The 13,838-nt window shown below is 39.9% G+C and overlaps 1 protein-coding gene across 1 annotated transcript in view; it reads right to left on the bottom strand.

Moving 5' to 3' along the window:
- The window catches only part of LOC126246203 (mitogen-activated protein kinase kinase kinase 15), a 188,760-nt gene extending 176,662 nt beyond the window's left edge, over positions 1 to 12,098 (bottom strand). The window contains exons 1-2 of the mRNA XM_049948376.1: positions 12,085 to 12,098; positions 2,425 to 2,639 (exon numbers count right to left, since the gene is read on the bottom strand). Coding sequence (XP_049804333.1) covers positions 2,425 to 2,639; positions 12,085 to 12,097 — 228 coding nt within the window. The 5' untranslated portion in view covers position 12,098. The remainder of the gene's footprint in view (positions 1 to 2,424; positions 2,640 to 12,084) is intronic.
- Positions 12,099 to 13,838: the final 1,740 nt, after the last annotated feature.

Genomic DNA, 13,838 nt, shown 5'->3' with positions numbered 1-13,838 from the left:
TGTCCATTCATGCGAATGGACAGTTTGTTGCTGGTCATTCCCACATAGAATGCATCACAGTGTAGGCAGGTCAGTTGGTAAATCACGTGGGTGCTTTCACACGTGGCTCTGCCTTTGATCGTGTACACCTTCCGGGTTACAGGACTGGAGTAGGTGGTGGTGGGAGGGTGCATGGGACAGGTTTTGCACCGGGGGCGGTTACAAGGATAGGAGCCAGAGGGTAGGGAAGGTGGTTTGGGGATTTCATAGGGATGAACTAACAGGTTACGAAGGTTAGGTGGACGGCGGAAAGACACTCTTGGCGGAGTGGGGAGGATTTCATGAAGGATGGATCTCATTTCAGGGCAGGATTTGAGGAAGTCGTATCCCTGCTGGAGAGCCACATTCAGAGTCTGGTCCAGTCCCGGAAAGTATCCTGTCACAAGTGGGGCACTTTTGTGGTTCTTCTGTGGGGGATTCTGGGTTTGAGGGGATGAGGAAGTGGCTCTGGTTATTTGCTTCTGTACCAGGCCGGGAGGGTAGTTGCGGGATGCGAAAGCTGTTGTCAGGTTGTTGGTGTAATGTTTCAGGGATTCCGGACTGGAGCAGATTCGTTTGCCACGAAGACCTAGGCTGTAGGGAAGGGACCGTTTGATGTGGAATGGGTGGCAGCTGTCATAATGGAGGTACTGTTGCTTGTTGGTGGGTTTGATGTGGACGGACGTGTGAAGTTGGCCATTGGACAGGTGGAGGTCAACGTCAAGGAAAGTGGCATGGGATTTGGAGTAGGACCAGGTGAATCTGATGGAACCAAAGGAGTTGAGGTTGGAGAGGAAATTCTGGAGTTCTTCTTCACTGTGAGTCCAGATCACGAAGATGTCATCAATAAATCTGTACCAAACTTTGGGTTGGCAGACCTGGGTAACCAAGAAGGCTTCCTCTAAGCGACCCATGAATAGGTTGGCGTACGAGGGGGCCATCCTGGTACCCATGGCTGTTCCCTTTAATTGTTGGTATGTCTGGCCTTCAAAAGTGAAGAAGTTGTGTGTCAGGATGAAGCTGGCTAAGGTAATGAGGAAAGAGGTTTTAGGTAGGGTGGCAGGTGATCGGCGTGAAAGGAAATGCTCCATCGCAGCGAGGCCCTGGACGTGCGGAATATTTGTGTATAATGAAGTGGCATCAATGGTTACAAGGATGGTTTCCGGGGGTAACAGACTGGGTAAGGATTCCAGGCGTTCAAGGAAGTGGTTGGTGTCTTTGATGAAGGATGGGAGACTGCATGTAATGGGTTGAAGGTGTTGATCTACGTAGGCAGAGATACGTTCTGTGGGGGCTTGGTAACCAGCTACAATGGGGCGGCCGGGATGATTGGGTTTGTGGATTTTAGGAAGAAGGTAGAAGGTTGGGGTGCGGGGTGTCGGTGGGGTCAGGAGGTTGATGGAGTCAGGTGAAAGGTTTTGCAGGGGGCCTAAGGTTCTGAGGATTCCTTGAAGCTCCGCCTGGACATCGGGAATGGGGTTACCTTGGCAAACTTTGTATGTGGTGTTGTCTGAAAGCTGACGCAGTCCCTCAGCCACATACTCCCGACGATCAAGTACCACGGTCGTGGAACCCTTGTCCGCCGGAAGAATGACGATGGATCGGTCAGCCTTCAGATCACGGATAGCCTGGGCTTCAGCAGTGGTGATGTTGGGTGTAGGATTAAGGTTTTTTAAGAAGGATTGAGATGCAAGGCTGGAAGTCAGAAATTCCTGGAAGGTTTGGAGAGGGTGATTTTGAGGAAGAGGAGGTGGGTCCCGCTGTGACGGAGGACGGAACTGTTCCAGGCAGGGTTCAATTTGGATGGTGTCTTGGGGAGTTGGATCATTAGGAGTAGGATTAGGATCATTTTTCTTCGTGGCAAAGTGATATTTCCAGCAGAGAGTACGGGTGTAGGACAGTAAATCTTTGACGAGGGCTGTTTGGTTGAATCTGGGAGTGGGGCTGAAGGTGAGGCCTTTGGATAGGACAGAGGTTTCAGATTGGGAGAGAGGTTTGGAGGAAAGGTTAACTACTGAATTAGGGTGTTGTGGTTCCAGATTGTGTTGAAAGGAATTTTGAGGTTTTGGAGGGAGTGGAGCTGGAAGTGGGAGATTGAGTAGATGGGAGAGACTGGGTTTGTGTGCAATGAGAGGTGGTTGAGGTTTGCTGGAAAGGTTGTGAAGGGTGAGTGAGTTGCCTTTCCGGAGGTGGGAAACCAGGAGATTGGATAGTTTTTTGAGGTGGAGGGTGGCATGCTGTTCTAATTTACGGTTGGCCTGTAGGAGGATGCTCTGAACAGCCGGTGTGGATGTGGGAGAGGAAAGATTATATATATATATATATATATATATATATATATATATATGTGTGTGTGTGTGTGTGTGTGTGTGTGTGTGTGTGTGTTTTGTTATTTTGTGCAATTACCTGTATATGGTTCATAGCAGCATTAACTAGAGCACACGCTTGGCGGACTTCTTCTAGAGCTCTCTTTCTATGAGCCAGATAGTCTGGTTGATGCAAGTCAATTACACAAACAACATCCATACGTGGACGCTGCAACTGTGTCTGTGCTGTCGATGCAGTGTGCACAGACAGGTCACTATGACTTCCGACACTGTCTGTCACACTGCGACAGTCCGCTGAAAATAAAAGTTAGTATTTGTTTATAACATATTGATTTTACAGTATAGCTTGCTCTTATCAGTGAAGGAGCCAATAAATATTAAAAAGCTAAAATGAAATACAAAAAAGGAAACCCTTGACAAAAAATCACAACACCTTTCAAAATAAATTAGGAAAAAAGAACACAATAAAAAATGCAATAAAAGTGTTCCATCAAACTTATTTTCTAACACTATTTTTGATTCTTCAGTCTAAGTTAGAATAATGTCCTCTTCCTTTTACAAATTAGCTGAAGGACATTCTGTAAAATTTTAAAACTTAACAGATACCCCTAGTTTACTTTTAGTTCGAATACTAACAGAAACTTATTTCCCAGTGGTGTCTTACACTTAGACACAACCCTGAAAATTCTAATGAAAATATTGCTTAGTCTGTTAATTTCTAGAATCTATTCATGTATCCCAGTCTTGTAAAATTAGCTACAAGACATTAATAAATTTTGACTGAAGCCCATTCCCTAGGTCCTAATCTTACATCACTGCCATGTCACACTTCACATCACAAATTTCAGGTCTGATGTAATATGGCCCACATATTATGTGCTTTAAAAATATGTCATATGAAATTTAAAACTACCTTCCTTGTGAAAGAGATTTTCTAAACCTAGTTCATATAGAAGGTGAAACAATTGAAAGTATTTCTTAAATTGTCTGAATGCTGCATTTTTAACAGGAATAATTTGCACATTTTCAAGGGTAATAAACCTAGAACATAATGAAACAAGTAGCAATCTGTTTTTCAATCATGTCATTCAACAGAGCAGGGAGCACTGGGTTCGAGGATAGGGAGTACAGAGGATGGTGGCGAGATGTAGAAGGGTGAATTAATATGGGTTGGTGGTTGATTTGGGAGAAGGGACCAAACAGTGAGGTTATCGGCCTCATCTGATTAGGGAAGAATTCGGCCATGCCCTTTCAAAGGAACCATCCCAGCATTTTCCTGAAATGATTTAGGGAAATCATGAAAAACCTAAATCAGGATGGCCGGACGTGGGTTTGAACCGTTGTCCTCTCGAATCCGAGTCCAGTGTGCTAACCACTGCGCCATCTTGCTCAGTGATGAATGAATATGGGGTGGGTGAGAACAGGTCAGAGGATATGGTGGGGACAGAAAGGAGGGGGGGGGGGGAGAGCATGAGGACGATGGAAGACAGGTTGCTCAGGTGTGAGGCAATGGGATCAGGTTGCCTGCATTGGGTTGGGAAGGGAAGGGGTAGGTGGTAGCCATCAGATTGAACTAGTGGCTAGACTAAATGAGTGCATCAGAATTCAGCACGACTGAGAACAGGGAAGGACATAAAAAGAATGTTCATGGTGGATATGGTGGGGACAGGAGGGCGGGGGGAGAATGAGGACGATGGAAGACAGGTTGCTCAGGTGTGAGGCAATGGGATCAGTTTGCCTACATTGGGTTGGGAAGGGAAGGGGTAGGTGGTAGCCATCAGATTGAACTAGTGGCTAGACTAAATGAGTGCATCAGAATTCAGCACGACTGAGAGCAGGGCAGGACATAAAAGGAATGTTCATGGTATGCAAACCTTCAAAACAGTACACTGCAAGACTAAACACAAAGTATACATGTAGATCTCATTTCACAATCAGAGAGCCCTGTAAACATTTTGTCTTTCCGCATTCTTTCATTCACAATGAATTTTTGTCCCAGTAAAAAATCTAGCTGTCCTGGAAGATAGTTTTCCATTGGTTACCTCCATTTCTGTTGTTAGTCTGTTTACAGGTGAACAAAACCTTGTACTTGGCTGATAAGTGCCATATTTCTGTGTCATCATTAATCTGTAACTCCGACTTCTGTATTTTGAATTTACATTAGACAGATAATGAAGTGGAATGTAGTGTTGCAAGTTAACAACCTATGTTCAATCTGTTATATGAATGAGAAAGTCTATAAAATGTGCATTTTTATGTGGGTTGAAAGCTTCACCAATGTTACTATTACCATCTCATTAGTGCAGATAACCTTTGAGAATTCAATGTCATTGTTCCTGCATCAAGTCCTCTGTCCTGAGAAGTGCAATGCATAGTGGTACACAAGTTGGATAGTGGTTTCTGTACTCCATATCAAGAGAATGATTCTGGATGGCGTGGCTGATACCCCATTTTTGCTAGCCAGCAATGTATTTGCAAGTGATTTGTTGTGCTGTGGCACACCTATGCACAGTGACAGGTGACACTGACTTGTCATCAACATCCATAGCAGCTGACTCTCGGTGGCAGTAATTTTCCCCAAATCAAGGTACTCACACTACATCCCTGACAGAGAGGCATGTGAAAAATCCACTGTTTGGATTACCTCTCCAGCACTGACAGTCTCACGACAAACAAACTGATTTACGCATCTATTACATCCTGTGGTGAGGTGTCACAGCAGCATCCATTACGAGGTGTGATGGTGTCCCAGTCCCATGACATACTGCAACTATCTAGTTCATCATGGCAGGAGCACGCCCCTGTCCTCCACCCCCTTCTCTCTCTCTCTCTCTCTCTCTCTCTCTCTTTCTCTCTCTCTCTCACCTCCTGCCGCAGCAACTATACTGAAGTGATGGATGTGCATTTGTGTTGTTTTGTTCAAACTGCATCAGCCATTCAATCTCGCATCTTCATACACACAAACTACAAAATTAATTAATCTCTTTAACTATTAAAACACTTGAAATAAGTATCAGTCCTAAAGAAACTTCTAATTAGCAGTAGGTGGCATACACAAGTATCCACTGATGAGCCAGAACATTATGATCAACTGCATCATAGCATGTAGGTCCATCTTTGTAATGCAGTAAGGCAGCAACTACTTGGTCGGTTTCCGGAGGTATTTGGCACTAGATGTTGACACACAAGTTACACAATTCTCATAAGTTACAAACCACTGGTTTGTGCGTGTGGTGGCAATGCCTGATAGTGTCCCACAGGTCTTGTATCAGGCTCATATCAGGTACATTAATTGTCAAACATATCAATATGAGTTCACAACAGACCACTGCAGCATGATTCTGGCCTTGTGTCACAGACAGTTATCCTGCTAGAAGACAGTACAGCTATTGGGGAAGACATCTAGCATGAAGGGATGTAGGTGGCCTGCAACACTGTTCATGTAGTCCACGGCCACCACAGTGCTTTCACTTACTACCACAGATTCCATGCAACCCAGGTGAACGCCCCCCGAACCATAATATTGCCCACACCAGTCTGCATCTGAGACACAGTGCATGTTTTGAACATTCGTTTGCATGAATGACAACCTGTCCAGATATGACCACTGACCTGGTATAACAAGAAAAGTAATTTACCTGACCAGCCAACACATTTCCATCAAGCCAGAGTCCAATTACAATGCTCCCATGCCCACAGCAATCATAATTGATGACATTACTGAGTCAATACAGGAACACAGAGGCATCGTCATCTGTAGAGCCCAATGTTGAACAATGTGTACTGCGTGGTGTGCTCCGAAATACGTGCAGCTCCACCAGCATCTCATCTGCCACATGTAACCAGCTATCTTGCTTTGCAGAGCAAGAAAATTGTGGACATCCAACACACTGCCATCTACTAGTGCTTTCTTCATTTTTCAACTACTTTCCATTGATTCCAACGAAAGTTATTAACAGCTTTAGAGACAGTAGATTATATGATGCCATATCTCAAGCAACAGCTGAAAGGCTTCACTGTTTCTGAGATGTCTATTCCCAGGCAATGGGCATAAAAATCTGCCCTTTGCTCATGTTTCTTGTGTCAGTGGACTTCCCCACTTGCAGCTCTTGTCATTGCTAGAATGATTTCCCACATGTCTCTATTCTGCTTACATACTTTCTTTGATATGTAATGCACTCAGAATGCCACAAGGCAGCACTAAATCTAGACAAAATTGTTAAGGCTTTCGTGGCCACTTGTTGACAAACTGCCTATTGGCTTCTGTCTCGGGTTCTTCGGCCGACGTTCATCTAATGATTTTTCTGACGTTTCGCCAGCACGAGTGGCTGGCATTGTCAAAGCTTCACCCATGTTCACCACCGGCAATGGAGGGTTAAGCTTTGACAATGCCAGCCACTCGTGCTGGCGAAACGTCAGAAAAATAATTAGATGAACGTCGGCTGAAGAACCCGAGACAGAAGCCAATAGGCAGTTTGTCAACTAAATCTAGAGCTGGAAAGTGTCATAATGTTTTGGTTTGGCTCATCATTATGTGTAACTATCATTACTGACTTGCATCAAAAATTACTCTCCCACAAAACTATAAGCACACATTAATGCACATAAAATGTGAGCTTATGTTACTGTTACATAACACACAGCACAAAAACACAAATCCACATTTGTTGAACACAAGTCTGTGTCACAAGAACATAAAGGGTAATATTTCCATATGAGAAGAAATCCATGCACGTGTCATGATAATACATGAATTCATTAAATGAATGGGTTATTGCTACTTTGTTGTCCTATGTTTACCAAGGGAAAGCAGGTTGTTCTGAATGTCTCAATGGTCATAGACATTAGAGATTGAGTACTGACTCTGTCAGATAATGATGGAAAGGAAAACATGTTTCACTCAGATATTTTACTGCTATGCTGCACCTACTTAATGTGATCATACATGATGGATCACTCACAACATAGGTGGATTGTTAGATGGAAGACACCATAATACGTCTTATCAAATAATTCCTATCAGACATGAAATTTGTGTGTTCCATTTAATATGGCAAAAAGATATATCAACTGAAAATATCTGTAAAAGCAGAGTTTGAATTTAATCATATTTAAACAGGAACTACTTATTCTAAAAAAAAATGTTACTGCCATTTTGTGACATTTTGCATCTTTCACATTAGTTAACGAAATCATCCTGTGGATAACATGGTGTATACATCATTAATTGGGAGGAATCTGATACTAAAATTTTAGAAATTTTCAGATCTGCTTTGTGAAGTAATTGATTAAATTTTATACAATAATACCAAACAGAAAGGGAGAAGTTCCTTAATGTATGCACAGAGGTCTGCACAGAGGTCACAGTTTCTTATGTAACAACAAACGTGAGCAAAAGCTATAATTAACAGCTTTCGAGACAGCAGAGTATATGATGCCATATCTCCACAGTGAAGACGAATGAGAAGCCAAGTTTTCACAATTCTAGATCATACAATTACAAGTGAAAATAGTTACCACTGCTAACAAAAATAATTTCCTTTCACCATTCATTAGTTACAGAATGTTTCCACCCAATGACACTCCAGCAATATCACTAGGAATGTGCATGATGGACAATATAACAGTTACCCCTTCAAAGAGCTTTGGATGGCTGTGGGGGGTGGTACAGTACTGGTAAATTAGATTAAATATAAAGTTTTCGTTCCATTGACCCAAAAATGAGATGATTCTCATGGGTGTGGAACATGTTAGAATGAATAATATAAAAAACATAAAACATTTGAATACTATAGCCGCTACCCTGATCATTTGTTACAAGACTGTCAAAATATATGACTACATTATAGTAAACTGGAACTGCTAATATTTACAGAATTAATCCACTGTCAGAATGAAACACTGTTAGGCACGTTTAATAAATTTATCATATGCAAAATACCTAATCTTGACTGTTGTGACCTAGTGCTGTCAAAACTGAAATCCAACATTTTTATTTCATCTGGTCTAACAGTCCCTAGTAAGATATTCATCTAAAGAGTAGAACAATTTGCCCATCAAACAGTCTTTCAAACTCTGTTTAAACTGTGCTTCATCTGAACCTAAGTTTTTAATTATTGCTGGCAATTTATTGAAAAGTGTGTTTCTGAATATTGGACCCCTTTTTGGTCCAAGGTATGTGATTTTAGGTCATTATGTAGATTGTTCATATTTCTAGTACTGAAACTGTGAATTGAGCTATTGGTTGGAAATAGAGATATATTACTTGCAAAAAAAATTTCATTAAGGAATAAATATGCTGAGAAGCAATGGTTAGAAATAGACAGTCATGTCACGTCCCAGTTGATTGTACGGGATGAGCATAGTAAGATGGAGTGATGTGGAGACATGATAGATTGGCAAAAAGGAGCTACATTTGATTTGTTGGTGTATCAATGCAGACTGTCCATCATGTCTACAAGGAATGGTGTACTACTCGCAGCTATGTAACATGACAGAACAGTGATCACAAAAACATCCCAACCAACAGGGACCAGAGATGATTGTCACACCTTTTATGAATAGCAATTGGTTCAAAACCCAAGAAGAATTTCTGCCGTCAGTGAATAATAAATCCGTTTCAGCCAGTTTCTGAACAAATACTGAGAAGGGAACTGCATGAAAGGGACATTTGGATTGGTACCTCACAAAAGTCAATTGTCCACTGTGTCACATAAATAGGCACATGTTCAATGGGTCAAACAACACAAACTCGTGGTGAGGTCCAATTAGTAATGATTTTGCTTCTTTTCAAAGGACGCAAGGTGCCGTGTCTACCGAGAACCAAATGAAGCCTCTGACCTGCAGTGTGTGGAGGTTGTAATGCAGGCTGGAGGTAGTTAGTGACATTTTGTGAGTGTTTTACATACCATGACTTGGGACCACTTATTCAGGTTATCGTGAACATGAATCAGTATACTTATTTCAACAGTCTCAGTGACTAAGTGTAGTCTTTTCTTCAATATCATCATAATGATAACGTTATGTACACTCCTGCCTTACTAGACATAGCTGACATCTGGTATTGGCAGTTCAATTTACTTGGCCTCACATATTTTGTCATAATATGCTAGTACATGACCCCACACAAAGATTTTTGTAAAATAATGCTACTTTTAGAAACTTAGCATCAGAAGAAGAGCAGCCACTAATGATTGCTGAGCAAACAGGAACTGAATCAAGACCAACAGACATGTAAAAAACCATGCACAAAAACCTCAAGATTTCAATATTTTTAAAATAGTTCATCAGCAAACATAGATAAATTTATGATATCTTTAAGGGAATTTGTAAGAAGTGTAAGGGTGTTTCTTAACTGTTTTCTGTGGCTAAAGTCTAGATCAGGGCCAGCAGCCGGCACGGGTGTTTCTCTACCACTCATAGGTTGGCAATGTGTCAGTTTTGTCATTAGGAAGTACTTTCATGTAAAGCGAGAAAAGGGGCAATGAACTTTTAGTGTCGAAACAGGCACCATTCTCTTCTTCACTAGAGGTTGAAAATACCACTTCAGTTGTAAATTTATTTATTATCACGACCGGTTATGGGCTCCCATTCTTCACTGTTGTCATTAGAATTTGACTGTTTTCTCTGATTATGTCATTAATTATGAGACTGTGGATAGACTGGAACCAGCTTAAATTGCTTCAAGTGAAGTGCTCAACAAATAAATTTATAACCTTCATTGTCACAAATATTTGATTTTTTTCTGAATGTGTCACAAATTACTAGGTTACGGTGAGGTTGAAATGTGACAGTTTGGTTGCGAGTTGGCCAAGCCAATGAAAGTGAATGCTAAAAAACCTGGTTTTGGTGAAAAACAGACGTGTAACTTACCCCAAGGTCTAGGTTAGGTTGGAATATGACAGTTTTACTCACAAAAATTCAATCGATAGTCTTTATTGTCACATATATTACTTTCATTCAAACACACTATGAAATATTTTACTAAACTAAGACATCCAACATCGGTAATACTCTTCATTATTCTTCAAACTGCTGTAATACACTGATGTGATAACATGACAATATTCCATCAAAAAACAATGTCTGTTCAATGCTCTCTCACTGGCTGCGTAGACCCAGCAGCTGATACATCTCCTTCCTTCCCATCATACCTCACTTCAAACATTGACAACAATCCCGCGCAAATCATACAAGCAAACCACTAGCCCAGATCTAGACTTCTACTGTTTTCTACTCTCGATTAATAAACTTATACTTAAAATTCTGAAGCTTTACCGCAAACCCCTGCTTCGTCTCAATAGCTGCTACCCTTGATGTGATTGCTCTAATCTTACTTTCTAAGTAAACTATTCTTTCCTTTTTTCCTCACCACATCAATTTGGGTGGGGATTTGTATTTCATATTTTTTTTTATGCAAAAATCACAATTGCAAGTAACTACTAGAGATTAAAGAACTTAACATGCAACACTTATGTTTCCTCTTCTTCTTCTTCTCCTTCTCCTCGTTGTGATTCCTAAATGTTTCATACCGAGATGCATAGTACACGAGCTCTGTTATGACAAGGACAGTGACAAGTCACAGAGGAAACCTTCTCTTTTGCATTTTATCAGTATTCATTTGGACTTAACCATTAATGTTTGGATAAAATAAATGAGGGTGGCCACAATAGGCTACGAACCCAGTCCCTCTAAAAAAAAAAAAAACTGTTGTTTTAACACTGCACCACCTCTGTGCAAATACACTGACGCACAGGAAGTGTACTCAGGTCACATGTGAACATGCTAAAATGAAATCCAAAGATAATGAAATTATGCTTCCAAGAATAGCAAACTTATTTGCATTCATGTGTCACAAAAAGAATGGACTATTGCCTCTGCATGAATATTCGTGTCATTGCGTACACTCATTTTATTATTATTCTCAACACAAAACTAATTAATACGTTCTCTCTACTGTCAAGAGGATTTGTTAATAAGCTCAGGTTTGTCATAACAGCAGCAAACATTTAAACAGCTCCTGACTGTGACATGCACCTTGCATACACAAAAATTTTACCTTTTGCCTGGCTCCACATTTGAATCCTCCCGTAAGCACCATATAACAAACTGACCATGTCTGTCAATGTATTTCTCCTCATATCAGTGATAACATGATGAAGAAAGTTTCCAGGCATTTTTTATAGAGAATACTTCAGTTAATTACTATATCTTCCACAATTATACGTTCTCATCCAGCTGGTATGACAAATGAGAGATTTATTTGGTTTTTGAGTTCTGTCTCTTGCATGAATTCTTGTTTAATGTAACAACCTTAATTTACAGCCTCTGATAAGTAGAGGAAGACATTTTACATGCTATATGTTTATATAAAACAATAAACATGTTGCTGAAGCCCATATACAAAAATATGATATAATTTCATCAACAAAGAGAGCTTCATTTTATGTGACACACTGGAAAAAGTTAATAACACTACAGGTGAGAGTCAATCCAACAGTAACATCAATATGCTAATTGCACGGTTATATTATATTGATTTATTTCCATAGAACACATTATTCGCAAGATTAATTGGCTACCTTCTTTGAAAAAAAAAAATCCAAAAACACTTCATTGTCTTCAACAGCTGTCACTTATTATTGTGGTGCATAATCATTAAAATTACATACCACTATATTTACGATCTTGTGCATGGTCATTAACTATTATGTTAACATATTTTAGAATGGCTGCTAACCTGCAGGCTCCATATCATTGGTAGCTGGCATGGTGTTTTATTTTTTTTTTCCCCCTATCTAAGTTTCAGAGATGATGGCTGTGTATGTATCACAAGAAAGCAATGCACCAGAAGAAAGAATCTTTGTTAATCTGCATTTGACCCCCAAACAAGCTGGAGTTAAAGAGTAAGTGCCATATGTTCTAGCATACTGCTCTGAAAAAGCAAAGAATGTATATTGTTAGATAAGAAACTTGTAAGAGGAGGTGAAAAATAAAAAGCAACCTAAGTCACGTAAGCACATGGTAAAACATTACACTGACAGGACAAGAAATTTAAATACGTATAAAGCACAAAGAAGATACCAGATTCTTTAAAATGAGGAGACCTCTCTCACATACAACTGCACAAATTTTTAGTGTGTCTACACAAACTCCCATCCTTTGCCCAGCTTTCCCCTAAGGCATGACAGAAATTTTGGGAAGAATAGGATGGTTACACCCTAATGTCAGCATTGGTGTCATTAAAGACAGTACACAAGCTGAAATTGACCCCTGGTAGGGAAGGAATTTGTCAATGGTATTGTTGAGGAATGAGTCTAGCATTAGCTTCTTTTGGTTTAGAGAAACAATGTAAGGGTTAAAACTGGATGGATGTAGAAGCATTTGAATCAAACTGTCCCAAAATTGAACCCAGTGTCTTAACCACTGTAGCATATTCTTGAGTGGTGAAATTTATGAGATTTGAAAGGGTCAAGGCAGGGAAACAAGTTCAATAGCTAATTCTACCACTTGAAAAAAAAAAAAAAGTTCCAGATTATATAAGAAGGCCTATGTTTATCATGAATATCATAAAAACAATATTTATACATCATATTTCAGAAATTCTAAATTAAGCATAATAAAAAAAGGATAGCATCCTCATCATTAAACGATGAAAAGTAAATTAAATATAGTAATGATTCTGTGTAAAATGAGAACTGTGTTGTTTCAGGTAGGCCTATTAGGGTAAATAGACATTCAATATTTACAGCTGCAATTTGCTTATCGATTCTTAAATTCAATGCACATTGGTTCTCTGTCATTAAGATGTGCATATATAAATAAATAAATAAATAAGTGGTGAGTATATGAAACGTGTATGGAGCAGTGTTAATTAGATCACAAAAGTGATGTACCAACTGCGAAAAGGTGGGAATAAAAATGATATACTATTGCAATCTATTTATTCAAGAGAATATGTTTCAGAAATATGAAAGTTATACAGTATGACACGTTCTGCGTTTGCATTTTTTTTCTCGAAACGAGCGGTATGTGAGAGGGGAAGGAGGAGCGGGGGGCAATGCTTTAAATGCGTTTTCTTCTTTAATATTAAATATTTACCGTGCGAGTAGCAGATGAAGAGTGCTTTTCACTAAAATTGTGTCCACTCTGTCTGCATTTAAATGTTTGATCAAATTTATTCTATCACCGCCCACCAGACCACAACATTATGTTTAATACTCTGTACAGAGCCTTTTTGTTGATTCTCTGAGTCAACAGAAGGGAAGAAGGGCAAAGTTTGATTAAACTGACATAACTGATGCAAAGATTTGTGGATGTAAACAAACCCAATACCTGCTGACATCTTCCAGTTTCTGACACATAGACACCACAATACCACTTTGCACTCTTCGTCCTATCGCACTTTGTAACACCAGTATTCGATGACCGATAAATATGTTTCTTAACGGTTAAACAGGATAATTATTTTTATTCGAAGTCAAGGACACTGCT

This window comes from Schistocerca nitens, chromosome 1 (genome assembly GCF_023898315.1).
Source record: "Schistocerca nitens isolate TAMUIC-IGC-003100 chromosome 1, iqSchNite1.1, whole genome shotgun sequence".
Classification (NCBI taxonomy): domain Eukaryota; kingdom Metazoa; phylum Arthropoda; class Insecta; order Orthoptera; family Acrididae; genus Schistocerca; species Schistocerca nitens.
This window is presented reverse-complemented; position numbering and strand designations above follow the sequence as displayed.